Genomic DNA, 19,705 nt, shown 5'->3' on the forward strand with positions numbered 1-19,705 from the left:
TCTTTAGGTTCTTCTGAAAGTTTTATTTAGGGCCCTCCTATAATTTTCAGTGATTGTGTAGTGAAAGCTCTGTAAGTAAAGGAGAAGGGTTATGAGGAGACCAGAGCCAGTTACTCTGGAGACAGTTCTTTATTTAAATAGTATTTTCATAGTGATCTTGAAAAAGTTGATGACCACAACTCCAAGTGATAATATAGGCCCTGTGAAGATGACTAGTCCCCTGTCTCCTCCCTAACATTTGGATGTGGCCACAGTCCTCTTCCATTGTGAGATAGAAAGAGAAACTGGATTTTATTGGAAGCATTTCCCACAGTAATAAGCCATTCATGCCCCAGTTAAAGTGTAGAACTTTTGTATTCTGTCCAGGTATTACAAGGTATGTTGTGAGCTGGGTTTGATGGCACACACCTTTAACCTGGCACTCGGGAGGCAGAGGCAAACAGAGCTCTAAAAGTTCAAGGTCAACCTTGTCTTTACCATGAGTTTCAGGACAGCCAGGGCTACATAGAGAGACCTGTCTCCAGTGGGCAGGAGGGGAAGAGGGGAGACTATATTGTGTGTGTGGGGGGGGGTTAGATTTATTTTAAATTTTGTGTGTGTGTGTGTGTGTGTGTGTGTGTGTGTGTGTATACACATGTGAGTAATTATAGGTACCATAGAAGCCAGAGGCATAGGACCCTCCAGGAGTTAGAGTTACAGGCAGTTGTAAGCTTCCTGACGTGGGTGCTGGGACGCAGACTTGGTGGTCTGGAAGAGCGGTACACACTCTTAACTGCTGAGCCATTAGTGTCTACACATGTGTCTCAGTGTGAGTATGTACAAGTGAATGCACGGAGGCTAAGAAGAGGTTGTCAGATCGAAGTTACAGGTGGCTGTAAGCTGCCCAGTGTGGATGCCAGAAGGCTCCCTTGGGTTCTCTTAATCAACAAGCTGGCTCTGGCTTATGAGCTTTGAAGACTGTCTCAGCCATTGGTGCTACCATGACTGGATAGTACAGGCTGGGTAATTTATGTCACAATTCTGGAGGGTGAGAAGTCCAACATCTAGTAAGGAAATTCTTCATCAGAGCATGGTAGAAGGCAAAAGAAAAATTCTCTGAGCAAAGTTAGAAGCCTCTTTTATGAAGCATTTCACTCCTTTCACAGTGGAGGAACCCTCAGGACCCTTTTAAAACACTCACTTTTTTATTAAGAATTTTTTTCATTCACTTTACACACTAATCAAAGATCCCCCTCTTCCCTCCTCCCGCCCCCTAGCCTCCCCCCAAACCACCCCCACACACCCCAACAAGAAGGCAAGGCCTCCCATAGGGAGGCACATCCAGTAGAGGCAAGTCCATGCCTTTTCCCCCTGCCTCAAGGCTGCACAAGGTGTCCCATCATAGGTAGTGGGCTTCAAAAAGCCCCCTCATGCACCAGAGATGGATTCTGATCCTACTGCCAGGGGACCTCCTAAGCAGATCAAGCTACACAACTGTTTTACCGTGCAGAGGGCCTAGTCCAGTCCCATGCAGGCTCCACAGCCATTGATCCAACTTTGATGAGTTCCCACTAGTTTGGTTTGGTTGTCTCTGCAGATTTCTCCATCATGATCCTGATGCACTTGCCCATAGAATCCCTCTTCTCTCTCTTTGACTGCACTCCTGGAGCTCGGCCTGGTGTTGGGCTGTGGATCTCTGCATCTCCTTCCATCAGTCACTGGAGAAAAGTTCTGTGGTGACAGTTAGGGTATTCACCGATCTGATCCTTGGTACAAGCCAGTTCAGTTCAGGCACCCTCTCCACTATTTCTAGTAGTCCAAGCTGGGGTAATCCTTGTAGATTCCTGGCAACTTCCCTAGCACTGGGTTTCTCTCCATCCCCATGATATCTCCCGCCATCATGGTACCTCTTTCATTGCTTTCCCACTCCATCCCTGTTCCAGCTCAACCATCCCATTCCCTTATGCTCTCATCCCCCATCCCCTACCCTCCGTTGCCCACCCATCATCCCCAGTTTACTCATGGAGAACTCATCTACTTCTCCTTCCCAGGGTGATCCATGCGTCCTTCCTAGGGTCCTCTTTACTAGCTAGCCTCCCTGGAGCTGTGGGTGGCAGTCTGGTTATCCTTTGCTTTACTTCTAGTATCCACTTATAAGTGAGTACATACCATGTTTGTCCTTCTGAGTCTGGGTTACCTCACTCAGGATGATATTTTCTAGTTCCATCCATTTGCCTGCAAATTTCATGATGTCATTGCTTTTTACCACCGAGTAATATTCCATTGTGTGGGTCTTGAGGAAGATTGATTCCCAATTTTCTGAGAAACTGCCATACTGATTTCCAAAGTGGCTGTACAAGTTTGCATCCCACCAACAGTGGAGGAGTGTTTCCCTTGCTCCACATCCTCTCCAACATAAGCTGCCTACAGTGCCTTTGATCTTAGCCATTCTGACAGGTGTAAGATGTCAGAGTCATTTTCATTTGTATTTCCCTGATGACTAAAGATGCTGAGCAATTCCTTAAATGTCTTTCAGCCATTTAAATTCTTCCTTTGAGAATTCTTTGTTTAGATCTATATCCCATTTTTTAATTGGATTGTTCATTATTTTGATGTCTAGTTTCTTGAGTTCTTTATATATTTTGGAGATTAGCCCTCTGTCAGATGTGGGGTTAGTGAAAATCTTTTCCCATTCTGTAGGCTGTCATTTTGTCTTATTTACTGTGTCCTTTGCCATACAGAAGCTTCTCAGTTTCAGAAGGTCCCATTTATTAATTTTTGCTCCAATGTCTGAAAACAATGTCTTGAGTGTCGCATGAGCAGCACATTAATCTTGGAGACACGGGGTGGCTGCCGTTCACACAGCTCTGGTTGGTGGCAGGAGACAGTCTTAGATGGACTTGGTGCCTGTCCTCCGAAGACCTCATCTCCAGCTCATGTTTGCAGTGTGGATCCCTATTCCTGTAGTCCTCAGACACATTCTCCTTTGGCCCTGTCCACCCAGGGTCTTTCCCAAGCCTGGTCGTGCCTGGACACCACCTGACCTAACGTGAAGAAGTCCAGGAACGTTAGTGTGGAGGGTCAGGTCCATTCAGTGCCCGGCATGTTTGTAAACTGTGATCCTTAAATGATGAGTTTCTGGGAATTCTTAACTAATAGTTGTAAATAATCACGACTCCACGTAAAAGAACAAAGCTATTTTGCTCTAGGATACCTGAGACTGTGCAGCCTACCTTGAAGTACCGCAGGCGTCTCCACCTGTTCAGCTCAGGGATGAGCAGAGGAAGGTATAGGAGATAAGGGATCTTCAGAGAAGATAAAAGGAAAAAACTCGATAACTCAGAAGATGTTATTGAAACTTTTGTTACCCAAAGAAAATTAATGACAAACTACTTTTGTTAAGAAAATCTGTGTTCCTTGGGTGACCAAAATCATCTAAAAACTAGATATAAAATCCTCATACTAAAACGTTAACATTCTTATTCCAAAACCAAACTTCTCTTAATTGTTGAGAAGCAAGTTTCAAACAGAAAATAAAGCAGTAATGGATACCAACAGTGAGAAGTAGTAAGTTCTTCTCATGGTTTTATTACACACCTTAGGTTAACCTGGGCAGTTACTTTCAAAACAACTCTCTTATGAAAGGCATTTCTGATTTTCTAGTTTAATAAAATATATATTTTAACTTTTTTTTTTCTTTTAGTTGAAATTTTCTTTCCGTCTGCTTTGGTTTTGTATTAAAACCTTGTATTAGAGTTGAACAGATTTATTAGACGGATTTCTGAGCTATGTTAAATCCATATTTTCCTAGTGCATTAGCGTTAGAAATTTAGGAGCTACTAGTAAACAAGTAATACAAACCCACTAGCAGTGGACTGTATAAAGGTATTTTGGACAGAATAATAATGGCCATGCCCGTGGCTGGTTTTTCCATCTGGCAGTGGGTATCTGTGCTGAATAGAGAGTGAGGAAACTATTTCACTTGAGTTTTGTAAACAGTGTTTATAAAATCAGCCCCTCTACTTGGCCCTGTATTCTGTTGGCATTATCAATGTGATATACACAGAGAAGACGGGATGACGTGAGGAACTTACCCATTCCCCACACATCTGCTTCAGTCAGCACTCATCTCTGAGGTGTTTACTCCAGTGCTTCCACACTGGTAGACATTATTTCCTTCATAATAATACACTGTTGCGCATTGTCAAGTAATTTGCTTATTACTATAATATTTTAAACACATGTTTTCTCGGTGTTACATTGAAACATCATTTGAAAGGTCTTGGCGCCCAGCAGCAGTATACTTGCGGGCACGACAGGTCCTGTGATCTCCAGCGTGGAAAAATAAACTGTGAAATTTCAGAGGAAACTAACAACTTTAAGCTAGTGACTGCGTTGCTCACAGGAGTGACAGTCCCTTTGCTTTGGTGTGTCCTGATTGGACTACCTTTCCCTCTTCACTTGAGTCGTCACTACACAGAAGGTCGTGGTGCTGAGGACAGTCAGAGGCTTTGGAGGCAAATGGGACGGCCAGACCCGCTTGTCAGTTTCAGTGCCATGGCCCATAGTACCAGATCCCCCTGAAAAAGTGGCTCACCTCTCAGACGGCTCTTCACTGTTCAGATCTGTGAAGCTAAGAGCCCAGCCTCCTCACATGGATCGTGTGAGCGAGCAGTCCTATGAGATACAGCACTTAGACTTTGTATGGAGGAGGCGAGAATTACTTACGTCTTGATTCATCTGTCCAGCATTCATACTATAATTGCTGGCTATAAAATAGCAGACCCAGACAGGAATTGCTTCTTACTGAACCATTCTCCTGCTGCGCCTGCAGAATCCCCAGAGCCACATATTTCCATTCAATCATAATGGCCAGTGGGATGGAGGGAAGACAGCAGCTGTCCCTTAGGAAAGCCACACCTAGCCCTGTCCTACTGCAGCCACAGGGGCCTTCAGCCCAGAGGGCTTCCCAGAAGGACTCGAGGCCTTACAGAGTATGTAACAGCTGCAGGATTAGAGGTTAGTGAATTCTATTCTCTGGACAAGGACCAGGAGCTAGTCTTTACCAAATATTAATTTAATTGTAAATATCCCTAAACTATAAAAAGATACAATCCTATAAACTACTGATTCCTTCTTCAAATGGAAATATTGCGGACCTTTACCAACAGCTGTGACGGAGTGAGTGTGTTGCCTAAAGACTGCAGGTTTTTCTTCCTGCCAGCTTTGCTGATTGCTTTCTGTTGCTGCTTTCTCTCGGGATGCTTCCCTCTGGAATTCCCCTTTAACATGTCTGTGAGTGTCTGCTGCTGTTTACTGATAGACCAGACTGTCGCTTCTCCACCTGAGTATTAGCCTCCTTCCTTTGTGCACACTGCTTAGAAGAATGGGGGACATGCTCACTATCGTTCCCAGCAAGGACTCTGTAGTAAAACCTGAGCCACACACAGATCTCTACGTAGGCATCAGTGTGGATGTCCTTACACACCCTACCAAAGGCCTGTGCCTAACTAGTGTTGTATCACACCAGTAGCTCACTGGCTAGAATAGCAATGCATGGTAGTTGTTTGTGTATCTGTCTTCTTTCCCTACCTTAGTCTCAGTCAACAGCATTTCTTCATTCTGCATAAGCACTTAGCTCAGATTCTGGCACACAGAATGAATGAAAAAAATGGAAGGCTATGACTGTTCCTAGCTATGGTGGAGGAGAAAGCTTATTATAGGTAAGAAGGAGAGCATAAGCAGGGACAGAGACATTTGGGAGAACTATGGTGAACTTGGCCAGACTGAGCTGGGTCATGGGAGGAGAGGGGAAGAGAGAGCAAGAGATGAGCCACCAACCAAGAGGGGCAAAACCACTCTGCCTGCATACACATAGATAACACCACACACACACACACACACACACACACACACACGCACGCACGCACGCACGCACGCACACACGCACACACACACACACAATTACAGAGTTAGCATAAGGGAGCAGAAGAGCTTCCCGGTCCACACCCTTGAGATTTCTCCCAAGCATTGTTCAAGGCTTGCATGTGCTGTGCAGCTGGAAAGATAGAACGATTTAAGCTCTGGCGCTTCTCCGTGGAAGGTGCTTCTCAGTGGAAGGTGCTTCTCATAGTAACAGTGTGCTATATTGGTTCTCTGAGCTGCACAGCAGACTTTCCAAGTAGCACCAAAGTTAGTCGTGTGCTGGCAGCATCGCCAGTAAGCGTATGAAGAGAAGGCATACTCATCAGCTAATTTTGAGCTTGCAGGAAATGCTCTGCCAGGCCTCCTGAGTTAATGGAGACTCGGCCGTGACAGCCACCATTTGCGAGTGTCTTCCTTGAGCCAGTTTTTAATCCTTGCATTATGAGGTGTGATGTCTTTAGTAAATGCCTTTTACAAGAAGAGTGTTATTCTGAAAGATTTAATATGGTCCTCATGAGAGGATGCCCCAGGGCTAGAACTCATAGACACGTGCCTTCTCTGTCCCGTGAGTTTCTGTGTGTCAGTGAGCCAGTGTTGATGCTGTGGTTTTGTTCTCCATCCAGCCTGCTCCTCTGCCTCACAACTGGGTTCATTTTATTGCCGGTATTTTCCTGTCCTGCTTTATTGATGGGCCACTATTAGCCAGTTCTTTGATAATGAGCTGTGGCAACTGACCTTGCATGGAAAAGTGCTTGTTGCTCCATAACTCTCATTTGACTTAGCATCAAAGCTGAACAAAGGTTACTGAGAATGGTTTGGACCTTTTCAGTGTGCAGATTTGTAATGGCACAAGTGACGTGATGTCAGCACAGTAGAGTTCCTAACTGTTCCTTTTCTCACCGCCTGTTCAATATGGTAAGCTGTAAACCAGAATATTTTAATTTACATGAATTACTCAGAGCTTGAAGAGTGAATGTTAAAATATTGGATTCCAAAGTGCAAGCTCCTCTAAGAGGCTGGGGGTTCTGTGTCCTCAGTGAACATAAAGCTATGTTAAACTTGCTGTCTCCTATGTCTTAAAGCACAGGAAATTGATCAGTGCATCCAACTACTGTAAGAATCTAGTGTGCTTAAGAGGCATGGTGGATTATATTTTAAATAAATGTAGCAAAAGTGTGGTTTTCTCTGATATATACAAATAATTCAATCTGTATATTTGATTACTACAAAATAAAAAAGATGGGAGTTAGTGATAAGCAATACAAAGCAAAACAAGGTAAAATTTAAAGGAATAGATGGGTTCATGTCTAGGAGTCTCAATCAGGTTCATTTTCTCTTCAGTTAAAAAAAATAAAAAGCAGGAAAACTCTTGAGCCAAAGGTAGCAGGGAAGAAATGTTGAACACAGCAGACAAAATCAGAAGTTGAAGAAAGTCAGAGGTGAGGAAATATACACATACAGTTGGCACACAGGAAAACGGAAAAAAGGACCCCCCAAAACAGAGGGGACCCTCAGGAACCTGAAAATTTGGTCTCTTCCCTGGGGTTGCCTTTTAAAAAATCTCTGAAGGGCCTTCCTCTCCTAATGTAGTGGTTTTAGTTTGTGGAGAAGCAGGATGGCTGCTTAGCCCAAGTCTGATCCGGCCTTCAGCTGTTAGCCAGTGTGTCGCAGGGCTCTGCTGGCCAGAGCACAGATCCACAAGGCCTTTAAGTTGCCAGACTTTGCCCCAGGTTAGGAGGGTGGGCAAGAAGCCAGCCGTTTTGGAAGTTCACTGTTTTCATCCCCTTTCTTTACCTGACTGCCTACCGGGGGTCTGTCTAACTCCTGATCCCTCAGCTAGGTGCCGAATAAAACCATTGAGAGAGCCGTGTGGTGGTGGCACACGCCTTTAATCCCAGCACTCGGGAGGCAGAGGCAGGCGGATCTCCGTGAGTTCGAGGCCAGCCTGGTCTACAGAGTGAGTTCCAGGAAAGGCGCAAAGCTACACAGAGAAACCCTGTCTCAAAAAACAAAAACAAAACAAACAAACAAAAAAAGATTGAGAGAAACATTTTAAGAGATGGGGTATTTTGAATACTGTTTGTGAATGGTATCACACACTATTAGTGGTTTCCCCTCTCTTCTTCCTGTGTGTGTGTGTGTGGGGGGTCAGTGTGTAGAGTGTGTGGGAATGTGTGTATGAGAGTGTGTATGTGTTGCTAGAGATTGAACCCTAGGCCCTGGAGTATGCTCAGTGAGTGCTCTACCACTGAGTTACATCCTTAGTTCTGTTGAATTCTTTAAACTAATTATCATATGAAGACATTTTGGCTAAAGTGGGTGAAAGTTTCAAGTTTCTAGGTGTTAGAGATGTTTGTAAAATGAATTTGGACATTTTTTTAAATGATCACCCTCCCAAAAAGCAAAAGCAGGGGTATTTAGAACTTGGGCCAAAGCCAAGCACAGTGGCTCATTCTTAGAATCCTAGCTCATACAAGGTTGAGGTGAGAAATTTGTCCAGTTTTAAGGCCATTTGGGCCATCTACTGAATTCCAGGACACCCTGGACTACGGTATGAGACCATACCTCAAAAACAGACAATCAAACAAAACACAAAAAAACCCAGAAGAACCCTTAGATGGGTTGATCACACATTTATTTATAACTTTTCATTCATTCCTGTCCAAGGCAAGTCCAGTGTTTTCTAGCATAACTGCACCTGGAATGCAGGCCTACTGTCTCACAGATGTGGAGACACCTGGAGTGCAGGTCTACTGTCTCACAGATGTGGAGACACCTGGAGTGCAGGTCTACTGTCTCACAGATGTGAAGACACCTGGAGTGCAGGTCTACTGTCTCACAGATGTGGAGACACCTGGAGTGCAGGTCTACTGTCTCACAGATGTGGAGATAACTGGAGTACAGGTCTACTGTCTCACAGATGTGGAGACACCTGTCTGCCTGTGTGTCATCTCATGTGTGGCTGTTCCTTTACAGATGATGCAGTCTCTCAAGGCACTGATTGAAAATGCAGATGCTGTGTATGAAAAGATTGTACATTGCCAGAAGGCAGGTGAGTGAGTTTCTTTAAAACAAAAGTAACACCATCATCGGCTTTCCTCACAATTATGTCCTTGCTTTGATACTCTGTCAATAAAACAAATAAGACAAGTATTTTTCCATGGCTAAACACTGATTCATTGGTTCCCAACCCCAGATAATGGATTCACCTGGAGAGAGCTTTCAGAATATATCAACATTGGTTGGACGTGTTGGCTGGGAGGTTCCTAACTACTAAACCCTGCAGATGATCTGAGCATGACGGCTCATGTGTAATCCCAGCACTTGGGACTCTGGGCAGGAGGGTGCTGAGTTTAAGACCAATCTGGGCTACGTAGTGAAGCCTTGTCTCCAAAACTCAAACATCCTAGGCATTTCTAACATGCAGCTGTGATTGAGAGCCTGTATTGATCTCTCCAAAGTTCTGTGTTTGCTGGCACACCTCCTGCCAGCTGCCTGTGCGTTTCCAAGGTGCTGAGAGAGGTTGGAGCAAAGGAACGGTTCTTAGAAAGGACAGGCCCCCTTCCAGCTGCTCAGTGTGCTGCATTTTCAGGTGTTGATAGATTACCACACTGCGCTATAGAACTCTGCTTGTGTGAACAGCCTCATAGACAGTGGGATTTTGTTGCCGTGAACGTCTCATAAACTTAAAAAGCCATGTAGTAAAAATGCACTGAACTCGCCACCCTGCTAAGCAGCGTGGCTTAGCAGCGCAGGGCACTGCAGAGCATAAACTGTTGCCCCATAACACATGGCTGCTGGCTACGACTTACTGTTGTTGCCTAGCCTTGTGAGAGAATAACATCAAAACTTTAACTACATTTTCTTCCCACTTCCCCTCCACGATAAGGTTTAAAAAGTCACAAGTTTGAGCCCTCATAAATCAGGGACCATCTGCAGATATCTGTAGCTGTAATACTTTTAAAGTGTCTTACGTTGTGATAAAAATACAGTGTTTTCAGTTCTCCAACTTCAAGTATCAGATTGGAAGGTTCTAACATGAAGCTATTTCAAGTTTTAAATAAGGCTGACCTTGTTTTCTAGGGTGTCTTTAAAATAAAGAGAGTTTATAATTGCTGGGCTTTTTAAAAGTCACTTTTTTCAGAAATGAATTAAAGTAGATTGAAAATAAAAGCATATGTGAAAATTTTTGTTATTTATTGGATGAATATTCATATTTGTGACTAATCAGCAAACTCCCAAATCTACATTTTTTTTGTCAGTAAAATACTGTTAGTAAAATGTTTTTATTTCTAGTTCTTTCCAAGCTAGTTTTCCCTACAGTATCCATCCAAATGCCATTTTGACATGTCAGTGTCCTACATAGAATCATGCATTAAATTAGGTGTGAATGCAGATCTGATCTCCTACTTACAAACGAGGCCATCAACCAAGGCTCCCACTATTTTGCCAATATTATATAAGATTCATCATATACCATCTGCTCCTACATTTAATAAATATGTTTTAAACTTCTGTATGTATAAGGCTTTTGGTAGCTCTTACATACCAAAATGTGAAAAGTATGGTTTTATCCCTCTAGAATCTTCAAATCATGCAGAATATATGAAAATGGTCGGAATGTTGGGTACTTAGAGCAGGGTTCTCAACCTTCCTAGTGATGTGACCTTTAATATAGTTCCTCGTGTTGTGGGGACCCCCACATAAAATTATTCCTTTGCTACTTCATAACTGTAATATTTTTTGGAGGTAGAGGTTTGCCAGAGGGGCTGTGACTCCCAGGTTGAGGACCACTGGCTTAGTGTGGCTCAGTACTCTCAGCTCACTCATGAGGAGATGCAGAGACACTGGTGTTTGCAGCAAAACAGGAGGCCACCGAGCTGACAGGCTTGACAGCTGCATGTGAGGATCTGAAAAGGCAGGATCACTGGGGCTCTTGGCAGTCTTGAGAAGGTGCTTGTGAAAGCAGTGAAGGAGGAAGGGAAGAGTCCTGTCACGCTGCAGCTGCCCTTCCCCGCCTTTCCCTGCGAGCTCTACCTCATCACATTCTCAACCCTCCAGTAAGACTCCCCATCGTCCTCTGCCAGCTCTGAAATTGCCCGATGTTTCTGAGGACCTTTCATGATCCTAGGCCTATGGTTACTACAGTGTTCCATTCAGGCCTCCAGTCCACTCACTCCCTTCAGTCGGCAGAACTTCAGTTGGGCATTTTATTAGTGTATTCCATCTTCTAAATGGGACAGCTTCCTACAGCACCAAGATTGTATATTGTCACACTCTGTATCTTGCCCGAGACGCGTTCTAACATCCCGTGAGGAGTGCTGGCTTGAGTGTTAACTAGAAAAATGGGAGTTGACTTTTATTAAGTATTCTGTTAAACACATGTATGAGTATTTTGAATTTTGTGGAAACAAGAACTATTTATTAATTCAACTATTTGATTGTGTCATTTTTTTGCAAATTCACTGGTTTATGAAAATGATAACTTCTTCTATGATAGGATTGTGTTGTTCAGCTTGATTTTGATAAGGAAATGTGTGCTGCACTTAGCAGAGTGTTGTATAGCAGAGGTTATTCTGATGAGAGGTGGAGGGTGACCACTGTGTTAGGCTCCAGGTTAGCCCTGGGCATAAAGCTACTAATAGGCAAACCAAGATTACCTGTTGGCTGCCACCTACGCAGGAACCCTTAGAGCTCTGGTCTTTCATTTTTCATGTTACAGTTATTGTAAGGACATATAGTCATTAGTCATATGAAGAATTGCTAATTTGTATTGAGTTCAAAAGACCTCTGTGTAAGATTTTTACTTTAGAAGTAATTTCTCCACTTGCAGAACTTCAGTCTTGCAAAGGAAGGTACAGGTCACCAAGATGTCATAAGAAAGAACTGAGAAGTATTTCTGGCTTTTAAACACAAATTTATATTCTTATTAGATAACATTTCATTTAAACAATTCAGTGGAAATAACATTTCTAGCCAGCATCCACCCCAGTCACTTTTTAAAAACTGCTCCTAGGCTTGGATTCCTTGAGCGTTAATAGATTTTGAGGAAAAGGAATGATGTATCATTGGTGTTAAGTGGAGAGTTGGGCAGGCGAGGTTTACTCCCTGGTGAAGACCTGCAACTGTGAAGAGCTGGCAGTTTGGCCCCGGGGGACGGAGCCTTAAGGGCAGGTGAACAAGCCATTGGAACAGCGCTGATGCGTGGCAAGGCTTCTCTAGTTTGTTCTTTCCGGAGAAGCTGGTGGCAGAGAGAATTGAGGGGTAAGGAAGATTTTAATAAGAACACGCTGTTCATGGGAGTATAAAGGACTCAGTAAAGAGGAAGATGTTAAAACACACACACTTAAAAAATAAAAGACAGGCAGAGTTAAGAAATGGAAACCATAAGGTGAGGAGGAATGGACCCTTTTCTGAGATAGCAAAAGCAATGTGACTTTAGAGAAAGGATAAGACCTGGAGAATGGAAATCTCTTCTGGAGGTGCACAGAGACACACTACCACAGAGATGGCTTGGGGGAGCAGGTGGGAGAGGGAGCTGGGGACAGGGGCGCGCGCGCGTGTGTGTGTGTGTGTGTGTGTGTGTGTGTGTGTGTGTGTGTGTGTGTGCAGCCAGGTCTCAGCAGTGCCACCTGAAGAATCTGGTTACAAACTCGATCCTGAAAGGTGGTGCAGGAGGCAATGTCTGAGCACCATATGAATAAGACCAAGGAGTAATAAAGGACAGACCTCTTCAGGGACACGTGTGTGTAACTTACACACCCTTTCTCAAGTGAGTAAGTGGTAAGGGACGCGTGTGGGACAGCTGAGCAGGAACCTGCAGAGGAGGAAGTGTCATAAAAAGTATTCTTTAAACATTTATAAACACTGATAAAATCTGCTAAATTCCTCTAGAAAAAAAAATCTTTCCTACTCATCTCTATTTCTTTTTCTCCTCCAATGTCCAAAGCCATAGCCTTGCTTTGGCCTGTGGGTTTTCTTCTCATCACTGGATTGACTTGCTTCTTGAAGGTCAGGAAAATTAACTAGAAGGAAACACATGTTTTTATCAGGTAGTTTTAAGTGGAAAATTGTCTCTGGAGGAGACTAAATCAATTATACACTTCCTGTTAAAGAATTAACACCTTTGTTTAATCCATTCCCTCTTGAAACCTCAATAAAATGACCACAGGCTTTTTTTTTTTAAGGCAAAAATCCATAAAGACAAAGAGAACAGGAACAGCAAAATTTCAGGAACTCAGATCAGCCCCACAAGTGGTCAGATGCGTGATGCTTGCTCACCTGCTGCCCCAGGAAAGCTGCATGGAAGCTGGCACAGTGGCAGTGGGAGCGGGTGGGGGTCTAACAAGCAATTTCATGCACGCCGTTGGAGGTGTAGATGCCCAGCCTCCGGATGCGGAAGCTCCCAGGGGCCCCCACGCAGGTCCTCGGAATGGCGTTTCTGAATGAAGGGTGTAAGGCAATCCTGCAGACAGAGAAAGCTTTTATTGTGTTCTCTTACCTGGTTCGTGGGACTTCTTCCATATTGGGTCCTATGTAGCTGTGCTATCTTAAATATGTTTTTCAAAAATTATTTTGAAGTTTTATGCTGATGACTGAGTCATCTTGAGGCACATCTGTAGCAAGGCTATGATTTAATACAGTGATTTTTTTCCAAAGCCTCAAGTTTGGAGACCCTACTACCTGTGCACCCATATCCTACTTGCTGTGTGTTCATGTCCTTTCTTCTTTGGTGAATGTTAATAATGTCATTGTATCTCCTTTTATTCAGCTCTCATTTCCTACTGCTCATTCACACCAGGTTTCCAAGCTCCCATTTGTATCCTACTGTTATTCTGTCTCTGTTTGCTGTTTCTAGTCTGCTGAGCAGTTGACATCTACCCTGTGGCCAACCTGGATAGATTTGTCTCACCTGAAGCAGGTGAGGCTCCAGCACTCTTCTGTGTGGGGAGGGTAAGCAGGGTGTAGACAGGCCTACCTGGTGTGAGTTCCAGGCAGAGGCCTCCCTTGGAGCCTCCCATATTCCTGGGAGCTGCAGTCCATCATCACATGGTTCTCTCATGGTTTTGTTTAGCCTGGCACAGAAAACTGCAAGTCACAGGAGATTCCTGCTGACAGCAGGTCGCTAGTGTTCTGTCTGGAAAGATTTGCAGAAGGAAACCCAGGAGGCTCTGACTTTTGCTCTCTGGCGGCTGAGTGTTTCTCAGCTCTGTTACAGAAGTAAAACCTGCCTGGTGTCCTCGTGCGCTTTTTGCAGTGGCTAGGGCTGTGACTTCAGTCACGTGAGCCTTTCTCGGCCTTGCTTTATCTCTTGGTGGCATGCAATTCCTTGATAGCAGCTTAGGTGCAATGACCTAAGATTAATTGCATGAGCAGTATTTTAGAATGACTTAAGTTCAGCTACTTAAAAAGATGAACAGATTTTATAACAGTCATTTCATATAATGTTACAGGATATGTAAATTACAGCACATCCGCATGAGTTTTGAGGAAAAGGGAATGGCTTCTTAACTCTTTACCTAACTCTGAAGGTGAAGTGCAGCCCTTTGATGACAAGGCCCTAGGAGGCTGTCAAACATCTGGACCTCCTTGGAAAACCTAATATGTGTCTTCATCCCTGTAATGAGGTAAATGATCGTCATGATCTCAAGGTAGCCTTTCTCTTAACAGACTCAACAGACCCTCTCCGATGCACGTACCAGCTGAGTAGTAAAAATCAGAGAAAGCTTTGGGAAGCCAAGAGGTAGCAAGGCCCCTGGCATTCCTTGCTCTCTTTCCTCCCCTCATCACTGATTAAGTGGGTATAAGGGGAAGGATCACAAAGGTGACAGTTCGTTCACAGCCCAAAGTTAGCACGCAACTGGTCCCTAGAAGCCCCTGTCTTCTGACACGCCCACTTCACTCACTCTTGACATCACCCTTTGCGTGGTGATGTTTCAGAGGCTAGTCAGAAGCTCCTGGAGATAGAGTCCCTCTAAAATACTGCCATATACTGCTCAGGGATGAACTGTTCTGAGCACCCCACAGTTTGAGAACTTCTCATTTCAGGGAAAAGTAGAGCAGACCTACCTTCTGGCGCACCCTTGGCCCTGTGTCTTTTCCTTCTGCCCTCACAGGGACAGACAGCCCGGCAGCAGATACAGACTGGCTGGGTGACTGAGCAGCAGGCAGCATCCTTCCAGAACACTGGCACCTTTTTTGTATATAACTTCCACTGGTGACACTTTCCTTTGCCATAAACAAGGGGAGGGAAGTTGCAGGGGTTTGCCCTTCCTGGGGCACATGCCCTGGGATCAAATCCCAAAGCTGCACTCCTCGGCCGTGTCTCCCTCTGCTCTTCCTTTGTGAACACAGTCTCTGAACACATCCTTTCCATCTAAGTAGCAACTTGATGGTTTCCACGGCTGCTGAAGGTGGGGTCAGGTGTCGTCCTTAACTTTTAGCTCTGCCGCTTGAATAAAGAACTTCTCTGGTTGCTATGTCTGTTATAATTGCCTGGTACAGCCAAGAGCCATAATTGAAGTACACAGGCAAGTCACTGTTTCTCACACAAATGCTAGAATATTTTGAAAAGTCACATATACCCCTAATAGGAATCATCAGATCCAAGATAAATTAGCCTAGATGATTTCTGAGGATTTGTCAGCTCTCAAATGCAAATCCTTATAATGAAACCATTACAGTACAATATACTATCGTGTAATATAATGTAATATAACATGACGTAACAGCAGAATATAGCGTACCACAACATAATATAAAAAGGATCATAACTGCTGAAGGAGTGGGACATTTCAAGTGAGCAAGATTTAGAGGGCCTCATCATGAAGCAGAGCTTGGGGCAGAAGTCAGACCTGTGTAACACAGGCTGTCACCCAGATGGAGGAGCTACTGGGGTGGGAAAACCCTCCTATGAAGAAAGGGCTGGAAAGAAGTGCAGGAAATCCTGGGACATGATCAAGTCTCTGATTCAGACAGATACCTCCACCCTTTTGATGCTGAGTTTTGTCAACTTGACACAGTCCAGAATCACTTGGGAGTGTGTCTGCATCAGGCTGGCCTGTGGGCATGTTTCTTAGGAATTGTCTTTATTCCACATTAATTTGTGTGAGATTACCCATTATGGGTGGCACCATTCTCTGGGTCTGAGTCCTGAATTGTACAAGAGTAAAGAAAGCCAGATGGGCACTAGGCACACATGCATTTCTTTCTCTCTGCTGGTGGCTGCTTCAAGCTCCTGTGACTCCCTTGCAGTGATACACTGTAACCTGGAACTGTGAGCCGCGTGAATCCTTTCTCCCTACACTACTTTGTCACCGTGTTTTATCACAGCAGAGGAAAGGAAGCAAGGGCAGTTCCAAAAGCTTAGCAGCGTCCTGACCTCGCTCAGTACCTCCTAGCTAGCGTACCTTATGATTACTTGTGTTCACAGGCAGTGTCTGTTTTCTTTCATCTAAGATACAACCTCAGGCTTGGGCATCTCTTTATTCATAGCACACTCCAGACACCAAGAACGGTGCCTGGGAGAGCTTGCACAGAGCAGCAAACCTCTCTATCATCATGTGACAGATAAGACTGGGATCCGGGCACAGGGCTTTCTACTGAACTCTTAAGTCAGCAAATGTGGTCATTAGACACATTGAACAATTTCTGTGTGGCCCAAACTAACAATCTGAAGGTTGGGCTGGTAGTATTTACTAGTAAATTGCTTATGGGTAGTAGGACAAAAAGATGAGTGAGACTTGAGCTCTTTGTCCCATCCATGAGAGATGGAACTGCTGTTTACCACTGTAGGAGACCTGAGCAGGTGTGAGTGTGAGAAGAGAAAGATCAGGGCTCGTTCGGGGTTAAGTTAAATGTGACTTGCCTTGCTGACTTCCCAGTGTAGGGTTGAGAAGAGAAGTCTAGACTGGAGGTAATGAGTTAGGAAAACATAAATACAAACGTGACTGTGGGTTGAAACTGTGGATACCTGGCCCTCCAGGGCTTCTACGTCAGGAGGCTTCTACACAAAATCAGCACAGGCACTTGAGGTGCAGCAGCCCGAGTGTCCAGGTGAGAGTGCTGATCCACGGAAGGGAGGAGGCAGCCACGCGGAAGGGAGGAGGAGGCAGCCACGCGGAAGGGAGGAGGAGGCAGCCACGGGGAAGGGAGGAGGAGGCAGCCACGCGGAAGGGAGGAGGAGGCAGCCACGGGGAAGGGAGGAGGAGGCAGCCACGGGGAAGGGAGGAGGAGGCAGCCACGGGGAAGGGAGGAGGAGGCAGCCACGCGGAAGGGAGGAGGAGGCAGCCACGCGGAAGGGAGGAGGCAGCCACGTAGAAGGGAGGAGGCAGCCACGCGGAAGGGAGGAGGAGGCAGCCACGCGGAAGGGAGGAGGAGGCAGCCACGGGGAAGGGAGGAGGAGGCAGCCACGCGGAAGGGAGGAGGCAGCCACGCGGAAGGGAGGAGGCAGCCACGCGGAAGGGAGGAGGAGGCAGCCACGCGGAAGGGAGGAGGAGGCAGCCACGCGGAAGGGAGGAGGAGGCAGCCACGCGGAAGGGAGGAGGCAGCCACGGGGAAGGGAGGAGGCAGCCACGCGGAAGGGAGGAGGCAGCCACGCGGAAGGGAGGAGGCAGCCACGCGGAAGGGAGGAGGCAGCCACGCGGAAGGGAGGAGGCAGCCACGCGGAAGGGAGGAGGAGGCAGCCACGGGGAAGGGAGGAGGAGGCAGCCACGCGGAAGGGAGGAGGAGGCAGCCACGCGGAAGGGAGGAGGCAGCCACGCGGAAGGGAGGAGGAGGCAGCCACGCGGAAGGGAGGAGGCAGCCACGCGGAAGGGAGGAGGCAGCCACGCGGAAGGGAGGAGGAGGCAGCCACGGGGAAGGGAGGAGGAGGCAGCCACGTAGAAGGGAGGAGGCAGCCACGCGGAAGGGAGGAGGAGGCAGCCACGTAGAAGGGAGGAGGCAGCCACGCGGAAGGGAGGAGGCAGCCACGCGGAAGGGAGGAGGAGGCAGCCACGGGGAAGGGAGGAGGAGGCAGCCACGCGGAAGGGAGGAGGAGGCAGCCACGCGGAAGGGAGGAGGAGGCAGCCACGCGGAAGGGAGGAGGAGGCAGCCACGCGGAAGGGAGGAGGAGGCAGCCACGGGGAAGGGAGGAGGAGGCAGCCACGGGGAAGGGAGGAGGCAGCCACGCGGAAGGGAGGAGGAGGCAGCCACGGGGAAGGGAGGAGGCAGCCACGCGGAAGGGAGGAGGAGGCAGCCACGGGGAAGGGATGCTGGCCGCCCTCCCTCCATCAGATCCGTTGAAGAGCCCTCAGCACCCTCTGGTGCACCCGGTGAGGGTGACAGGAAAACTGGTAACTGTCTTGTGTGTAAGTTGGGTTCAGAGTTAGGAAAGCCATGTGGGAAATTTCAGAATTGCAAATTGTATATATGAGTCGGCAGTTCTGTTTTATAGAGTCTTTAGACAGATATGATTATAGACTTGGCAAAGTTTTCCTTCTAATGTTGAGAACAATCTAAATATCCAACAAGAAGGCCCTGCTAAGGTGCATTATACATCTATATAACGAACATTAGATATAATATGTATGTGTGTGCATATATGTATATATATATATGCTTATTCACATACTATACATATGTATGTAAAAATGCATGTTGTTTATGTTATTTATTTTGTAAGATGAGATAGAAGAACAGCCTATGGCTATGGTCCCTCCTCTCTGGAAGGGTTCCTCAGAGGTCACAGCTCTGCTGGAGAGGGACTTGAAAATTGATAGATGGAGAAAGGAAAGACACTTTCTGTGTATTGATTTGTAGGTTTATGCTTTTTAACTTATTGAACCATATTATCTGTCCAAAAGTAAATACAATGTAAGAGAATTGCAGACAGGCAATTGTTGATTTTGATGGGGTGGGCTCTACACGGTGTGGTTATTTGTGTTTATATACGTGTGTGTGCATACACATGTACATATATATACTCAGTATTTTAGAACAAACCTGAGGTTTTGCTGATTCTAGGGAAGTATTCCATGCTCTCACCAAAAGTGGGGCGTGGGGTGGTACGAGCAAGCCTCATCTGGTAAGGAGGCCCCTGAGTCTCTCTGTGACAGGACAGGAGGAGTATCTTGCTGAACTTAGTGCTTCTTCTATTAACTGAGTGAGTCACATATGTGTGCATGGCAGTTAAATTCCACAAAACATAAGTTATGCAACTTCACTCACCTAGATTTACCCAGATGGGAAATGCTGGCGGAGTGGGAGAGCACATGGAATCCATTCACAAATGGCACTGCTGTGGCTGGCATCACAGGGATCTTGTCACCCATCTGGTTTCAGGGCTATATTTAAGAGACCTGGCTTATCTATTCTGGCTATGTGGAATGAGATTTAACAGTTCAAAATCCATCTTAAAATAATTTGGCTTTTGTTAATGCCAAGATTGTTTTGGAAAGATGGCCAAGAACAGGAGACGAGGACTGGGGCTGCTGGGAAGTAACTGTGTTTTCACACCTCCGCGGACACAGATGAGACGCCCTGTGCTCACAGCACACTCACAGCAGCCGCCCACACCAGACCTCACCCTGCGCGGGGCAGAGCCCTTGACCAAGGCTGTCTTTATAAAATGTGCTATGTGTCAGTTAGTTGAAGATGTTGATCTGAGGGCCCCATTTGCTCTCAGGCAGTGGGGTGCTGTGCTGCAGCACTTTTAATACTGCGGATTGGTTGACTTCTCCTTAGGTCCTAAATGTCCTGTCTTATAGATTCCATCTTCTAGGAAATAGCCCACTTTACCTAATTTGGAAAATTGGAAATACAT

At 45.8% G+C, this 19,705-nt stretch overlaps 1 protein-coding gene across 2 annotated transcripts in view; it reads left to right on the forward strand.

Moving 5' to 3' along the window:
• Positions 1 to 19,705, forward strand: part of Plcl2 (phospholipase C like 2) — a 189,702-nt gene that overhangs the window by 129,423 nt on the left and 40,574 nt on the right. For both annotated transcript variants that reach the window (XM_059281998.1, XM_059281999.1), the window contains exon 4: positions 8,881 to 8,956. In XM_059281998.1, coding sequence (XP_059137981.1) covers positions 8,881 to 8,956 — 76 coding nt within the window. The remainder of the gene's footprint in view (positions 1 to 8,880; positions 8,957 to 19,705) is intronic.

The sequence above is a fragment of the Peromyscus eremicus genome, chromosome 16_21 (assembly GCF_949786415.1).
Source record: "Peromyscus eremicus chromosome 16_21, PerEre_H2_v1, whole genome shotgun sequence".
In the NCBI taxonomy this organism is placed as follows: Eukaryota; Metazoa; Chordata; class Mammalia; order Rodentia; family Cricetidae; genus Peromyscus; species Peromyscus eremicus.